The sequence below is a fragment of the Glycine max genome, chromosome 18 (genome assembly GCF_000004515.6).
Source record: "Glycine max cultivar Williams 82 chromosome 18, Glycine_max_v4.0, whole genome shotgun sequence".
In the NCBI taxonomy this organism is placed as follows: domain Eukaryota; kingdom Viridiplantae; phylum Streptophyta; class Magnoliopsida; order Fabales; family Fabaceae; genus Glycine; species Glycine max.
The window spans coordinates 20,768,955-20,786,448 of record NC_038254.2 but is presented as its reverse complement, the minus strand read 5'-3'; the positions used below and the strand labels follow the sequence as shown (position 1 = coordinate 20,786,448).

General features: G+C 32.7%; 2 protein-coding genes across 3 annotated transcripts; one reads left to right on the top strand and one right to left on the bottom strand.

The window, feature by feature from the left end:
* Positions 1 to 1,971: 1,971 nt before the first annotated feature.
* On the top strand, positions 1,972 to 10,157 carry LOC100782208 (pantothenate kinase 1). The gene is made up of 10 exons (XM_003551975.4): positions 1,972 to 2,479; positions 4,856 to 5,065; positions 5,674 to 5,720; positions 6,117 to 6,233; positions 6,721 to 6,840; positions 6,937 to 7,031; positions 7,118 to 7,211; positions 7,396 to 7,527; positions 8,690 to 8,802; positions 9,681 to 10,157. The coding sequence occupies exons 1-10, from the start codon at positions 2,395 to 2,397 to the stop codon at positions 9,907 to 9,909; spliced, it is 1,242 nt and encodes a 413-aa protein (XP_003552023.1). The 5' UTR covers positions 1,972 to 2,394; the 3' UTR covers positions 9,910 to 10,157.
* A 237-nt stretch (positions 10,158 to 10,394) lies between these two features.
* Positions 10,395 to 13,917, bottom strand: LOC100781672 (uncharacterized). 2 transcript variants are annotated; one of them, XM_003551974.5, is made up of 6 exons: positions 13,725 to 13,917; positions 12,952 to 13,074; positions 12,719 to 12,877; positions 12,139 to 12,261; positions 11,529 to 11,672; positions 10,395 to 11,028 (listed from the first exon to the last, which is right to left on the bottom strand). In XM_003551974.5, the coding sequence occupies exons 2-6, from the start codon at positions 13,066 to 13,068 to the stop codon at positions 10,579 to 10,581; spliced, it is 993 nt and encodes a 330-aa protein (XP_003552022.1). In that variant the 5' UTR covers positions 13,069 to 13,074; positions 13,725 to 13,917; the 3' UTR covers positions 10,395 to 10,578. The 2 variants fall into 2 exon arrangements, with proteins under 2 accessions (XP_003552022.1, XP_006602384.1); XM_006602321.4 differs by lacking the exon at positions 11,529 to 11,672 and having other exon boundaries at positions 13,725 to 13,916.
* Between the last annotated feature and the right edge of the window lie 3,577 nt (positions 13,918 to 17,494).

Sequence of the window (17,494 nt, the reverse complement as noted above, 5' to 3'; positions counted from 1 at the left end):
TGAAGTAATAATCAGATACTTCAATTAAGTCAACACGTACATGTTGGCTATTAGGTATGTCATCATCTTTATGAACAAAAACACTGGCACAAGCATCATCACTTGATTCACCTTCCTTCCTCAGATTACACACCTTTTTTAAGACCTCTTTATTCGTTTATTTTTCATTCTACCAATTTCTGAAATAGGTAAATCAAAACCATCATGCAATCCAATTGCACTTTCCTCCTTAGAGTCATCTAATTGTACATCCTTTAGTGATTCATCACTATTGTCTTCAGAATCACTAGAAAAATTGTCATCCACACCCCCCTCATTACCACCAGCACATTCCACAAACAACTCCACCTCACAGCTGTTAGCAATGGCATAATTAGACAACTCCAACGCATGACTGTCCATAGTCATCTCCTTATACTTACCATCACCACCTTTCGACCATAGCCTCATTGGTTGATCACCATATCCAAAGTCTTCTTTTAAAATCCCAATTGCTTTAAAGAATGACCACTTGTCAACATCTATATCAATGACACTTACAAAATTGCTAGTCCCAACATATTGCATCACAGGGTCTCTTTGAAAGAAACCATCGTGATGCAATTTTAATTTGAAACTCATGCCTACAACACATATAGAAACAAAGTTTTAACTCCAAATAGTTTAAGGGCAAAAGGAGAAGAACATTATAACTTTAAAATAAAATGAAAATCATACATTTGAACCCAATTAGTGGAAAGCAAAATATTTTACAACTCATTTAACCCATGGAAAACTTCCATCAAATAGCATATTTCCTCCATCACACATTGCCATAGGCTAATTCAATCTCATATTTCCTCCATCACACATTGCTAAAGGCTAATTCAATCCCACAGATCAATTACTAAAATGAGTTCAAAGGTTCTAGAATTTCTAGTGAACCTTCCAGCATCAAATTTTTTCCAAACCCATATGGGAAACCACTCTTGTTGGCTTTCAACAAGTTTAGTAACAAGGTTTCTTATGGTTTCACAAATACATGATGAATTCTGCAAATTGTACCCACTTCTGCCATTAACTACTCTCAATTTACTGTCCACCATTAATCAGACCCTAATTGAACACTAATCAAGCTTAATTTAATCTGGTTAAACCATAATCCAACCCAAAATCATTCAATACTCAGACCTTCATAAAACCCGAAAAACCCCAAATAAAAATTTAAAATTTTTCAACTTCACAAACTAGGGACCACCGCAACAAGGTAATAAGAGATAGGGGACCAGTAAGAAAGGGAAAACAAATAAACAAAATGAAAAAATCACAGCTACAGTTTGAAGATGAATCCTCTCTCATTTTCGAAGATAACAAGGACCATTAAGAAAAGGAATGTGACAACACGTACACGTCAACAAAGATGACGATGAAGTCACGTTTGCGAAGAAAGCCACTAAGAAAGGGACTACTAAGATGAAGTCACTATCTCGATAACACTCACAATCAATCATTGAAGAAAGCCACTATCATTGCCAAGAAGATGAAGTCACATTTGTGAAGAATCAATGTTTTCAAAAGACCAATCAATTTTTTTAAAAAAAAAATTATTAATGTAATTATAATATGATTTTAATTAAAAAACCAATAAATAATGACATGACCGCCTTTGCCTATGTATTTAGTGATAAGGCGTGATGATGTGACATTTCGTCCGTCATGTCGTCACTTAACGAAAGAGAACTTATGATGGGTAGTAAATTGAAACATAATTTTTTTTCAAGTACTTGGTTGAAAAAAATGAATATTATGTAGTGATTTGAATTTTTCAGGTATGAAAAATTTAATTAAGCCTATTTTAATTATATACTACAATAATAAAGTATTTTTCTAATTTTTTAAATACATAATGATTATAATCATTAAATTTACCCGGATTAATTTAAAGATGATATATTTGTACCTTAAACTTTGCTGTTGTTGCATTATAGGGAAGCACATTTGCAAGTCTTCCATCCATTGAATTTCAACAACAACGTGCGAAACCAAGGTTTGTTGTTTGCGTGACGTCAATGGCCAACCTTTATTCTTGAAAAAAACACTGTACATATCCCATCTACCACCTATGACCTACCCTTCTCTCCACTTGTGTCCCTCTCTTCTCTTTCCCTCTCTAACTAATCAACTCTACAAATTTAATTAAAATTCTGATCCAGAAAGCTACTAATACTAATTATCATTAATTAGTAAATAAATTATTTTGCATATTTCTTTGAATGCGAGCAATGGATGTGTAATTTGCTTATCTCAGATGGTTACAGATGAAGGAGTATATATTTATATAGCCTCTCTACTTTACCATTTATTTATTGTAAATACACAACTGAAAGTATTAGAGACTGAAATAACAAAAAAGCAATGGATCTCAGAGAGGGTCAAACTCAACCAATTTTGGATCCTAACCAACCCTCTCATGTATATCATCTGGCTTTGGATATTGGAGGTAAGGTTTCTCCTTTTCACTGTTGACTTTTTGATTTTCTGTTTTTCCTTTTTTGGTTATTGTTTTCGGAGTTGTTGATTATGAGATTTTCATGTAAATTTAACATCTTTGCTTAGTGAAATTTTGTGGGATATGCATGCTTTGGTGAAAAATTTCAATCTTGATTGGGTGGCTGATAGTGATGTTTATGGCATTGTTTCTGGTTTGTTATGCATTTGTCTATGGTTGTTTCTTGAACCCCTTTGGTTTCTCATCATATGCATGGAAGAATGCCTGTGTTTCGTGTAGTTTGGTGTTTTTCTTGGTAATCCAGCTTTCTGTTCAAATTCAATTGCATGAGTTAAAGTTTCTGAAGCCTGAATTCTGGTTGCACCTGAATTAGTACTTTGAGCAATGGGAGTGACTGAGAATGATTCTGGCTCTTCATGGTTATGCAGTTGCATAGATATATCTTTGGTTGGTTTAACTTGTTTGTTGAGAACGGGGTAGACTCTGGAACTTGTTTACTTCTGAGAAAAACTGGAGATCTTTTTTATTTAATTCTGTGAGTTCAAATCATATCAGAATTCTGGAGACCATGTTCTCTCTGCTAGAGCTTTTGGAAATTTGCTTAATTGGGGGATTGCTAATCTGCATTCAGTCCATTGTAGTACCATGCACTGCTATTACACTGGTCTATACTATAGGTTCATAATTGACCATAAGGTTCTAAAATTTGAGTACTGTTTTGATTGTGGGAATCGTATACTTCTTAAACTGAAATACCAATGTGTCAAACATGAATACTATGTCTCTAACATTTCTCATATCGAACAAAATTAATTTATGCTTATCTCTAATCAGTGAATCATCTTATTCCTTTTTCTTTGCTTGGACCACATTTTGGCAATTATTTCCAGTGATGAAACTGGGCACTGAAAGTGTTCTGTTTGAATACTTAAAAATTTCACTTTGCCTCCCTGAATAATTGGTTGGGCCAAAGTCTATAATCCCACTGAAAGTATCTGTTCTTCTGATGGGTTGAAATGAAAGAAAATGCTCTATGATTTCAAATTATCTATTAAAGTCAAAGGAAAACCCTGTTGGACAAAGATGCTCTGTGGTGAATTTTGTACAGGGATATACCAAAAAGAACAAAAAATACGTTTAGTGGAGGTGAAATTACTGAAGTGGATCAGTGGCATGTGAGAAAAGACAAGATTATGAACGAATGTATCTGGGGAAATTAGTATAGCAACTATTTGAGAAGATGGCAAAAACATGCCTGAGGTGGTTTGGTCATGAGAGAAGAAAAACGATTTTTGCTTTGTTGAGAAAAGTGTATAAAATGGACGATAGTTTGATCAAAAGGGGTTGAGAAGATCTTTCATAACCTAGGTTTTAAACAGCAGGCATGTTTGTGGGTTAGCGATTTGTTGCAATTCTTTATATTGCAGAAACTGTGGACAAATGTTACTGATGCAGCTGCAATTCTTTATTTAAATCATGGTGAAAATATTAGGAGAAATCATTAAAGAAGATGCTAATTTTGTTTATTGAGAATTTTTGGTTCTTGATAAAGCCAAATCGAATTGATTAATCTCTATGTAGCCAAAGGCTTGATTGTAGTGTATTTCCTGTTGTTGGTTTGTTTTATTAATTTTCACAGTATGTGTTCAACTTTGCATGTTTGCTTCTCATATTTTTCTGGGTTGATTGTAAAAATTGAAACCTTCAACTTGATTTGATATTTCTTATATTTTTTATTGCTATTAGTTTATGGGAAATGCTAGCCGAAGTCCTAAGGGCATTGATTAAGGAAACAAATACCAGAAGTATTTATTGAAAAAGAAAGCAATTATTGTATCAAAAATACAAAATCATTCAGTAATGCTTTTAAAGTATTGAAAGAATGTTATGTGGTATATTTAATGTTTCTTAACCAGAACCGGTTTGGGCACCGGTTAGCAAGACCTTGAATTTACGTAGCATGATTATTAAACATAGCAAACTGTCTGCCTGCATTAATGGGTGTGGAAATTTGAGTTTCTTGGTGGTTGATATTTTGCTTGGAAGTTCAGCACTTTGTCCTGGTGTATCTTGTATGCATTAAATTTCTCACGTTGATTGATTGGATGTCATGTCATTGGCTGTGGAATATCTTTGGATATTGGCATCATTTTTCTTGAACTAACAGGCATATTAAGAATGCAGATACATTGACTTTTGATAACAACATTGAATTTTTTAGAAAATATAAAATCATGATGATTACCTTACTGTCCAAATATCATTAATATTGTCTAACTCCTGCCCGGTTTTGGGGAATTGTGAGAGAATTTCTGCTTCCACATCAGTTGACTCTGGCCTAAAATAATATTGTCCATTTGTTGATAGGATCTCTTGCCAAGTTAGTATACTTCACAAAAGATGATGATCATTTGGTTGATGGCGAGGAGGGAATATCTCATAGAAAGGCTTTTGAAAAATCCAATGGCAGTAAGCAATATCCTGTTCTAAATGGGAGGCTCAATTTTAAGAAATTTGAAACAAGCAAGATAAATGATTGTATAGAGTTTATCAAGTCCATGAAACTTCACATTGGAGGTGCGTACATAATGGTATTTCTTTATATTTGCAAATCTTGATCTTGATAGTGTGTCACAGAGTAACCAAATTTTCCAAGGCATGCAACCATGTTCATGGTTAGCACTTAACAGCATTTGTTTCTTTTGGAGACTTGATCGGCTTGTGTGCTGAACTGAACTAGACAAACCATTTTGGCTCCTGCAATCATTGTTGTTTTGATCTCTTATTTGTTTAGTTTCCCAAGCTGACCGAATAGAATCTCTCATCCATCTTTATTCTAACTTCTTTTATGCCTTCCTTATTTTTAAGTTTTGCTTTACTTGTTCTATATATAATTGGTCATAGAAATCTCAAGTACTTGTTAGTGAAACAGTTGTTCTATATATTTGTTATCCTTTGACCTTGGAAACTGAGCTTTGATAATTAAGTGGCAAATAAACTACATAGAATCCAAAGCCAAAGTGCTCAAATTTCCAAACTAATGGATATCCTTTAAAACATATACACTCATATAATTCTTACTAATGTAATCCCTAGAAACATATATACTCATCTTATATTTCATCTTGATGTCCAATCCATTTTTGAGGTCATTCTGAAATTTTTGCATCTGATAATGAATTCAGGTAGTCAGCCACAAGAAAATCCTGGAAGTCAGTCAATAGCTATTAAGGTAATCAAACTAAAATGTTTAAGCATGTCATATTATGAAGATTTTGTTCCTACTGCTGTCTATGAGTGTACACTACTGACACATGTTTTGTGAAAAATCTATAGATTCTAAGTTACAAACCAATTCAAGCTTGGCTCTGCCATGATTTGAAACTGTTTCTATTCCTTGTCTTTAGTTTTGCCATGGTTGGAAGACATGTAATTCTTAGAAGCTGATTAAAATTGAAAGAATATTGATAGTCCCCAAAGGTAACAGATTGACATGCACATGCTCAAGCTTTCATAGATATTTCGAATGAAAATATTTGATATTCGATTTGATACAAAATAATGTTTACATAGTCTTAAGGTACTTGGATTTATGTTTTGTATTTAATGATAAACTATTGGTGAGAAGGCCACAGGTGGTGGGGCGTACAAATATGCAGACCTTTTCAAGGAAAGACTGGGAATCATTTTTGACAAGGAAGATGAAATGGATTGTCTTGTTGCAGGAGCAAATTTTCTTCTTGAGGTGATCCTAAAACGCATACTATTTTTTCCATTTTGTTGGTACAAAACAAACATCTTCTCATTTTTAAATTTCAAATTAAAATTATTAAGAGATTCAGATTCATTTAAAATTATTCATTCAACAAATAGTCTCCGATGTAAAAGATTAGCATATGTGTGTGAACTATGAAGTTTTGAGGACTGTTGTACCCAAATCATATTTAGTATGTTTTTCTCTCTTAAGTTAAATTTATCTCTTTCTTCTTGTTACTACTGGCATATGAGAAGCCTTAAGGGATGTGGCATTTCCATATACCTTTCACTATCAGGTAATTGTAAGGAAATGCTACAGGAATTCCATTTTGTTGTTCTTTTGATCTGTGGAGGGGGCTTTGCTCATACACTCTTCCTTCAGTTTGCTGTAAACTAGTTGTTAAGTCTTCATTCTCAATAATACACCTTGAGAATTTCTTAACAGAAGATCTCATGTCTTGATCCACTTTTAATAGGTGGTTCACCAGGAAGCATTTACCTATATGGGTGATCAAAAGCAATTTGTGCAGATTGATCAGAATGATCTGTATCCCTATCTTCTTGTTAATATTGGATCTGGTGTTGGCATGATTAAGGTAATTATCAAAGTTGCATAGCCTGCAATATTTTTCCAATTTCCAAATGTACACTTTTCTAAGCACTTCAAATAATATTTTAATATTTTCATATAGGTGGAAGGAGAGGGAAAATTTGAGCGAGTTAGTGGAACAAGTATAGGCGGAGGCACTTTCTGGGGTTTAGGAAAGCTTTTAACTGAATGCAAGAGGTGGTTTTTTTCTTTCTTCGTGGGGCCAATGCACTATTGATTTATATAGACATATAGGATTACCATTAATGCTCTTTCTGATTCAGTTTTGATGAGCTGCTGGATTTAAGTTATCGGGGGAACAATAGAGCGGTAGATATGCTTGTTGGAGATATTTATGGTGGAATGGACTATTCAAAGGTATGACTCGTCAAAGTTTATGTTCCTTTTTCTGTTTATATGAAAATTGTTCTTTGTGTTACCATTTGATGATTCTTTGAAATTTGAATCATTTTCGTAAAAGTGATTGTTTCAAATGGAGAATAATATTACCTAGTTATTCTAGTGATTATTTGCTGGAATATATTTTTCTGATTGATAACAGATAGGTCTTTCATCCACTGCAATAGCTTCTAGTTTTGGAAAGGCAATTTCTGATAATAAGGAGCGTGAAGATTACAAACCTGAAGATATTGCTCGATCTCTTCTAAGAATGATCTCAAATAATATTGGACAGGTCAGTTGTGTACTGTGGATTTGTAGTTAGGAGGACACTATTGAGCACTAAATGATAATATTAACTAAAGTAATGCTACATAATATTTATAATGATACATCCAGTGGATTAAAACTTCGTCGGAGAACTCCAAACCTGAATTTGTCTTCATTTTCTGCAATTATTTTCAGTGTGCTCCTTTTATCTTTATAATAGTTGGTCAGTGAGGATATCTATTATCTGATAAGAACCTTGGGAGAACAACACCACAAAAGCTAGCTATTGTAGTTAGTCCAAGGCCTTATGAACCCCACATTGGAATCTGATACTTCCAATGTGGGACTCAAGTCCCATACCTTGCAATTGGATCCTAAAATCCCACATTGGCGCCCATCCGAGTTGGCTGTGCACTAGCCCTTTTGACTAGTCTTCGGCAAACACTGCAATGCCGGCATCACCAACTAAGGCCTTATAAACCCCACGTTGGAATCCCATACTTCCAATGAGGGACTCAAGTCCCATGCCTTGCAATTGGATCCCAACAATATTATGCTTACCCTGGTCTTTTTTCCTGTATTCTCTACAATAACATTGTTTTCCAAAAAGAAAAAATAAATGTGATTAGTGGAGCAATCTAGCTGCATCTCATTGATAGGTAGGGTAAGTATGTCAATACTTATATCAGTTAAGAAATCCTCCTCGTGTATAAATATAAGTAAATAAGTAATTTTCATGTCATCTAAACTGTAAATGCTTCTTCACTGGCTGATGCTTTTTTTTGTTTGAAACATGTATTACATTGATTTATACGAAAGGAGAGGGTGGTTAGATATTAGGATTAGGACTCTTAGTAGTATAAATAGGTGTTGCTTCTTGAATTATAACACAATTTGGCAATACTCCCCCTGCATTCAATAAACTGCCCTAATATCTGTATAATGCTAATTTTCAATACAAATTTGGATGTAGTGCAATATTCGTTTTATAAAAGTTATTCATGGATGTAACATTGATTTTGATTTTCACCACTGTCAACGGATCTTAACAGAAACACCTATGTTTGTATTAATTATTATGCCGTTGCTTCCATTACTCCCAATCTTACATAAGGTCATGATAGTATTTATCTCGTCATAAATAGTGAAATGTATTTGGATCATTTGTTTCTTTTGTTTGCTTTCAGATCTCTTACTTAAATGCCCTTCGCTTTGGGATGAAGAGGATTTTTTTTGGTGGATTTTTTATTCGGAGGCACCCTTTTACTATGGACACATTATCTGTTGCTGTTAATTTCTGGTAAGTGAGAAGGACACTCCTCCATCCTACTGCCAATTGGTGCTTCACAACTAACCATAGTCTATGTTTAAGGACATGAACTTGTATCTTACTATTAGAATTTATGTGCGCGCCAGGGTTTTGTATATCCTTTTAATTATTTGCCTCCAAGATAAATACTAGAAACATACTATTTTGAACACACTTTCTTTCATTGGTCAAAATTATTGAAAGTTACAAAATTTAGGGGGTCCTACACCTTAGTTGATAATTCTCTCTCTCTTAATTTTATAGTTTTTAATAAATTTTAACTAATAAAAGAGAATGTGTTACAAAGAGTGTTGAAGACGTTATATTCAAAATGATCTAAAGAAAGATGATTTCTTGCATTGAGGAGTGGTAACAATACACTCTCTAGTCTCTCCCATTGGTTAAAATTCATTAAAAACAACAAAGTTAGAGGAGGGAGTCATTAAATAAGGAGAGGGACCCACCAGAACTTGTGGTTTCTGATAAATCTCATATCAACCAATGATAAGGAGTTTATTCAAAAGAGTGTGTTTCTAGCATTTTATCTAGAAACATAAGTATTTTCTATTTTGTTCCGTCAATAAAAGCAAGTGTTTACTTGTGTTGGCACAATTTTCTGCACATGCCACAACGGATACTTAACTTGCATAATTACATGTCCTGATTCCTTAGAGATGGCAGGGAGGGTGTTGGGTGTGAGGAAGTGTAGGTTTGCATTTGCATGATGCTATAATTATTTTTATAGTTGGGACATAATATTTAGTCATTGTAGTGCTCCCCGTGGTTATAATGCATGGAAGGTTCGCTAAGACTTTTTGGCATAATTATAACAAAAACAAAAGTATTTAATCTTTATTTATTTGTTTCAGGTCTAAAGGTGAGGCTAAGGCAATGTTTTTGCGGCATGAAGGGTTTCTAGGAGGTGTAGGCGCTTTCATGAGTTCTGACAAACATGGCCTCAAGGAATTATTGGCCCATCAAGTGGTGCAAAGAAGTCTCAGCAAGTTATCCTTTGCCGTGGATAAAATATTGCATGGTTCACCAGATGGAGACTTTAATGGAGATGAAAGTATAGAGTGCAGTGTATATGCAGCTTAGATGAAGCAATTCTTCGTTGCTTTCATGACTTGTAGTTGTAACTTCTATAGTTTGATTCTGTACAATGGTTGGAAGTAAGAGTTATAAGTAGTGATAATTGGCTTAGACATAAAGCAAAAGGGAAAATTAGAACTCAACTGATTGTTATTGTTTCACCCAATGAATTGTGTTGTATAACAGCTAATGATTTGTATGAATACATAAGGCGCAGCCATGTTACTCATTTAGTGAGATACCTTTTTTCTGTTTCTTTTGGGTTGTTTTGTATAATGTCTTGATTCTAAGCATTTACTAATCCAATGAGTATTGACAAAAAGAGAAATTATATTTGTAGTGCTCTGGGATCTAAAATCAGGCGCTCATAGTCACAGCAATTCAATTATCCCTTGGCAATTTCATATTCAAATGAATTAAGCAATCTAAAATCAAGAAGCACCCTTCCCCCCTTCAAAAAAAAAAAAAAAAAAGAAGGAAAAAACAAAAAAGAACTGCAATGTTTCTCTCTTGCTATGCTATTGGGTACATCAACTCATCCCACTGAAATGTGCAATGAACTGAAATTAGCGACTTTAACGTTGTGTAATATAAGGCTTACATTAGAATCCTTTAACTGGACTACATGTAACCATCTAGATAGATTGCTTAAAAAATAAAACAAACATAGAAATATCACTTGGTCAGAAGGCTTCTGTGACTCTGCTTTGCATTTTTTCTACGCAATTTCCAGCTTTCTTTAATGTCACTTGTGTTAGAAACCAGGTCCACATTTTCACCAGGTTTTACCTGAAGCTCCTCTGCCTTAGACTTTTCAGCCTCATATCCACCTCTGATTCTAGCAGTTTCTGCAAGCATATCGTTTATAAGCATCTCAGTTGTCCGGGCAGTAATTCCCCTCAAATACCATGATAGGGGAGGGGGAGGGACAATGGATGGCTGAAGTATTTGTTCCAGGCTAACTTTAGATCCAATTCTTCCTTTGCCTCTTGTACATGCATTATAGTCTTCCTTCGTCACCGGCTTAAAGGGATGGCACATTGCTTCATCAACAAATAAAGGCTCTACCCTCCAGCAGCCCTCAAATTTTTTCATGAATCCAGCCTTGGTTTGCATGAACTTCATCTGACACAATTATATAGCAGTATGTAAGACTTGTTCTTTGTTGAATGAAAAGCAGGAGCTTGTCAGAGTTGATGCACATATTACTCTCTAATGTCACTGCTTACCAATCTTTGATTTCTACAGAGGATATATGATTAAAAATTCCAGGATTTTTTTCCTAGTTTAGATAATTGAATACTATTTGTGAGTAACATAAGATAATAAAATTTCAAGTTCTCGCATCCCAGATAGAAGGGAGCAAGAGATCAAAATGCTATCAGGGTGGTACATTTTCAAAAACCCTAAGGAGTGCCTTCTACCTAAAGTTCAACTTTCAACTGATTCAACCCAAGACCAAACCAAAGTAAATAAATAAATATATAAAATGTGCATTTAAAGAAGAGAGTCTTGGAATGGAGATAGTAACTGTATAACTATGGTGAGTTTCTGTTTGCCTTGAATAAATTATGTGCATCAAATATGGAATCCATTAATTATCTAAAAGAGGGATAGATCCTTACAGAGTGGTCTTTTCTGTTTTGATCTACCAAAACATTAATCGATATAGTCCCGGACCACCAAAGAAATTTCCAAATGGCTGCTTGGTCAAGATCAACCACTTGCCTATGACCCTGATCAACCAAAACTTTTCTGGATACCACTTCCTTACAAAGAAAGACATCACCAAGTTGAGTTGCAGAAAACTGAGAGAGTGCTAAAGTAATTTAGCAGATAAATTATGCAAGCTAGAAGTTAAAAAAAAAGGTTTAATTACTAATTCGGTCCATATAGTTACAAAAACTTTCCCTTTTAGTCCCTATACTTAAAAAAATCACCTTTTAGTCTTCGCCATAGGGACTAAAAGGGATTAAATTAAAATGATATGTGTAGGGACTAAGGAATTAAAAGTGGTATGTGTAGGGACTAAAAGAGGATGTTTTTATGTATAGCCGTATAGGGACTAAAAGGGAAATTTTTGTAACTAGAGAGATCAAATGAGTAACTAAATCTAAAACAATCTAGGCTAAGAAGAAACAGAATGTTGCATCAATGTTTTTTGAAGTACTATTTTTTTAGGAAGGTTGTAACCAAACACACTGAGCAGAATTATGGATGATTAAAGTCACCTACTTTGATATTTTTGAAAACTCGCCTATTGTCAGGATCTATCACTATATTATATACTGCATCAGGGGGCAGCCCAACATCAACTTCTACATCAAGGTTGCAAAGAGAACCTTTGGGAACAGTGACCTGCACAAAAGAACATTATATTACACATATACAGTTGCATATAGACAGATAGATATTTCCTTAAATGATTTCTATTCTTTAGATCTGAAATTTGATAGACTGAACTTTTACATCCAGTAGGATCTAGCTGGCCTAAATGTGTTACACATTGCCTTGTTTGGTTAAGCAGTTTATCTGCCATACATTGGAATTCCCAACAAGATTTCATCCACAAACAAAACATCCATCTTAAAGGCGCATTGAAGTTAAATATAAAACATTTTAAAATCCAAATAGAATTGAATAAAAATTAATAGATACTCAATTTCTAAATTTTAGAAGTATCTAAACAATGTTCAGATCAATAGCTTAGGAATACATCTCTAAGGCAAGCTAGTCAACCCACAGTCTGAAGCTACTAAAATTGATTTAGAAACCAACAAGAAAAATCAGACTTTCCCATTTAGCTGCTCCTCACCTTTATTAGTGGAGGCTTGTCGACCCAAGATGGATTTTCTCTCCATGCTTGCAGTTGCTCATTCAGTTCAGCTTCAGAGTAACTGAAAGACCCCCCTTTTCTTTGGACGGATCTCATCAAACTCATTCCATCCTGTTTTGCTAATCTACTCAGCTGTGACTGTAGTCAGAAAAATAATTTAAGTTCAAACCAAGTTCCTAATAATTTTTTAAGCCACAAGATAAGTGATTGACCTTAACAACAATTTGGAGCTGCACAAAAAACTTGGATATTGCAGGATCTAGTCCCCTTGGAAACCCATTCTTCCCGACTTTTAAGCCGAATTTTGTCATCTCTGAGTCACCCATCATAAGAATCTGGAATTTTTCTAAAACAGTTAAGACAATTCATATTCTACATTCAAAACTGTTAATTTTCTTAAAGGCCATTTTAAGTCTCTTCAGACATTCAAGGAGCTATTCTATCATTATGTTCCCAAATAGATTGAGGTTATACTAATGACCTTTTCAGAATCTCTCCCTCAACCGGTATTGAGTTGATTCAGGAATTTGAAATGCAAATAAACATAAAAAAAATAAAAAATAAATAAAAGAATGTTCCAGTAACAGAAGGTGAAAACTTTCCATGTGTAGCCACATTCAGCTTTGATTAAAACTTACTACCACAAATAATCAGCATCAGAATTACAGAATCCAAATTGAAAAAAAAATATAATAAATTACAAAATATAGAAAGATGTTATCAACAAGACAAAAACTTGATAAAGAAAAGGCAAATTGCCAAAAGCAAACTAAGCAGCATCAATGCACCATGCATCAAGTTCTGCAGAAAAACTCAAGACAAAGAATTGAAGTCAACCCAAATTTAGAACAAGCATGATCCATCAGAAAACACAATGAAAAGGCAAGACAAAACAAAATCAGAGCAAAGAAGTAATGATCAGTGAAATAATAATAAATTGAAAAAAAGCTAATTTTTGTAGAGGAGAGATTGAAAAAGAACTCACAGGGTAAAAACAATGATCACCCCACGGTATATTATTCCTTTAAGCCAAAGCTCAGATCTTAGCTTCGAACGTGGGATGGAAAGGATAGTGCTTTGTTTTTTATTTTTGGCTTTTTTGTGAAAAAAAAAAGAAAGAAAGAAAGAGGATAAGAGAACACGTGCACCTCATGTTCAACTTTGGTAGCTGACCCATCAAACAGGAGTTCAAACTTCAAACTGCGTAATTTAAATTTTTGACCAAAGCAAACAATATAATTTTTTTTCCTCTAAATTATAATTTTGATATCTTTTAATTTTTATCCGGTGCTATTTTATTTTTTTAATTTGAATCCCCACATTTTAAAATTTTTAATTTTAATCTAATTCTCAATTATATATATATATATATATATATATATATATAACTCACAACATAAAAGTAAAGAGAATAATAGAGAAAATAATAATGGTGTGTATTATACTCAATAAGAGTAGCCCATCTAGAGATATAAGAGATAACTGGGAAGTTATACAAGATAACTTGAAATATGAAAATATCATAAAAAAAATATGTACAATCATAAATAGATTATTCATAACATTCTCTTTGGATGTCTATTATTTAAGAATATGTCTCATAAAATCTTACTAGAAAAAATCATGTGAGATAAAATTTGTTGAAGAAAAAAGAGTACATCATACTTCAAAATGGTATTATTTGTCTCATTAAAAACCCTTTCAAGAATATGTAATGAGACAACCATGACAAAGGGAAAAAAAAGTATATAACACATTTATTTTTCCCCTCATGCAAACAATCATCATAAAGATGATGAAGTCCAATCTTATGAACTAGTAGCTCACAAGGCTTCCTTGGCATTGATTTTATAAAGAGATCTACTAGATTCTCATATGAATGAACTTGTTGAACATTTATATCACCATTCTTTTGGAGATTATGAACGAATTTTTTTTAGTATAATATGTTTTGTTCTAGTTCCTTTGATGTATATTTCTTTCAATTGAGCAATATATGCAATATTGTCTTCACATATGATCATTGATGTCTTTTTTTCCCAATGTCAAGCTAAAAATTTTACATGATTAGTTGATGCGCCTATTGTGGCTAGTTTCACATATTGTCATGGAATTGTTGTATTGTTGCATGCAAACTAATATATCATTATGAAGATTTGACAAATAACCTCGAAGTGGATGCTTTACTTCATTGCAATGTCTTCATATTGGTGAAAAATTATATTTTACTAGTAAGATACATTAACACTAAGACATGGTACTTAAAGACCAAGTAGTTCTTTATCATTTTCTCAAGATCTAAAAGAATCATAGTTCATGTCTAGAGATTTTATAATCATTGGAGTGTACAATGAATGTGGTTTTCCCATATAAAACCTTTTAGGCACATTTTCTATATAAGCTTGATGCATAGTTTTTATTCTTCAAGTATCCAATTTCCCAAACAAAACCTTGTGCTTCTTGGGTCCTTCATCTAAAACTCTTTGTTTAATCAATTTATAGCTTTTGGAAGCTCTTGAGGAGTTCCAAAAGTAATTGTCATCTTCATAAATAACAATTACATCAAATTCATTTCCATGTTTTTAGTAAAAACACATGGACAGATGAGATAATTTTATGTCCTTCTTTTATAAAAAATTCACTAAGACAATTAAATCTTATAGGAGTTCATCATAGTCTAGATTGTTTTAGTCCATATAAGACTTGATCAATTTGATAGGATAATCTTCTAAATAATATTCACTATTGGGAAAATTATATCCTTCATCAATTTCATACAAATTTCATTATAAATAGACCAATACAAATAGGTTGTAACAATATCCATTGGATGTAAATTGAGCCCTTCATATGTAATTAGACTGATGAAGTCTCACATCCACTAGATGTGAATATGTGTATTCAAAGTTAATGTTATATTTTTGTGAAAATTCTTGAGCAACAAGTCATGCTTTATATCTCACAATTTCACTATTCTCATTTAGCACAAAAATCTATATGTATCAACTGGTTTTACATCTTCAATTGTATAACTTATGAGTAAAAAAACTTAATTGTTTTTACATCTTCAAGTGTATAACTTATGATTCTGAAAGCTTAATTTATTTTACATCTTCAAGTATATGACTACAGGTCCAAAAATGCAACTAATTTTATGTCTTCAAGTATATGAACTACATGTACAAAAATCTAACTAGTTTTTCATTTTCAGGTGTACATACTATAGGTCCAAAAATCATTCGCTTTGGGAAGCGAGTCAAATTTTTCCTCAATTGAGTCTTTATATTCTGATCAATCATTTCTTTGTCTTCAATCCTTTGTAGATTTGAGTTTTTTTATTCTCATTATCATTTATTACATTTAGCGCTACATTATATGCAAATACATTGTCAACATTGACTTTATTTTAGTTCCATTGTATTTCCATGACATAATTTGGGATCTCTTTATTTTCACTAATTTTAGGTACTTGAGTTCTTCTGGAACTAAAATATATAATTATCTCCAAGAAATATTTCACCATCCTCCTAACCTCAATTTGATCATCTTACTTTTTAGCTCTTTTTCTTAATTTTGGATTTTTATCTTTGGAACTAACTTGTCTACCAAATTTCATTCATGTCTAAGACTCGTTTTGTAATATTATATTGTCCAATAGGGACATCAAATTTCATTGGAACATTAGTAGTTGATATATGATTTAGCCACTCTTTTTTACTAAACTTTATAAATGAATTATCTTTTCAACTTCCAATTCAAATTATTTTGTATGATGATCAAGATAATGATAATTCATTTAAACTAATCTCCTTTTTTAACTACTTATTATATCCCCCTCATGTTAGAAAAGCTAAATCAAAATAACAATCAACACATTAAGTCATAAATAAATCTATTATCATTATCAAGATAGATTCTCTTAATGGGATAATTTGAAAATAAGTTCTAACTCGGATTAATTGAGTCAACAAAATCACAAACGATTGGTTGCGAGTTGGCAACAAGAAAACATGTGACAATCTAGTTGATGCATCAATTAAAATCATAAAATATCTAAACGATTCACATGGTTGGGTGGGTATGCAAATATCACATTGTATTTGTTCTAAAATTGTAAGGGATTCATTCCCATTTTTTTGTTGATGGTCTAATTATTAACTTCCCTTGAAAAAAAGTAACACATAAGAAATCATTGACTGAAGAATCTTTTGGCTTCTCAATGGGTGTCTACATAAATTTTCAAATATGTTCCACATCATAATAGACCTGGGATGACCTAACTAGTCATGCCAAACAATAAATTTATTTTTGTTTTGTAAACTTCTGATTTATAACAAATATATTGTTCAATTGTACTAATAAACATGGAGTACAAACTTAACACTGACTTCTGGTATAACGAGTCATTGTACTATTAGCAAGACATACAAAATATATCTCAAACTATTTCTATATTATTTTTCTTGATATTGCTCACCTTAAAAGAAACATCGTATACCATGTATACATGTTTATAAACCAATAAAACCATTCAAGAAAAACATTGTGACCTTAATACATGTAAAAGTTATTATAATTAACCTATATGAATTTAATCATGTGCAATACACAACTTTAAAGCAAATATCATAATTATTTTAATATATAATTAATCATGTTCGTAATAAACAAACAAACAATGATAACCCATTTAATTCACTTATAAAGATGACAACAAACATATACAAAGTTCAAAATAATTTGAATATCGATCGT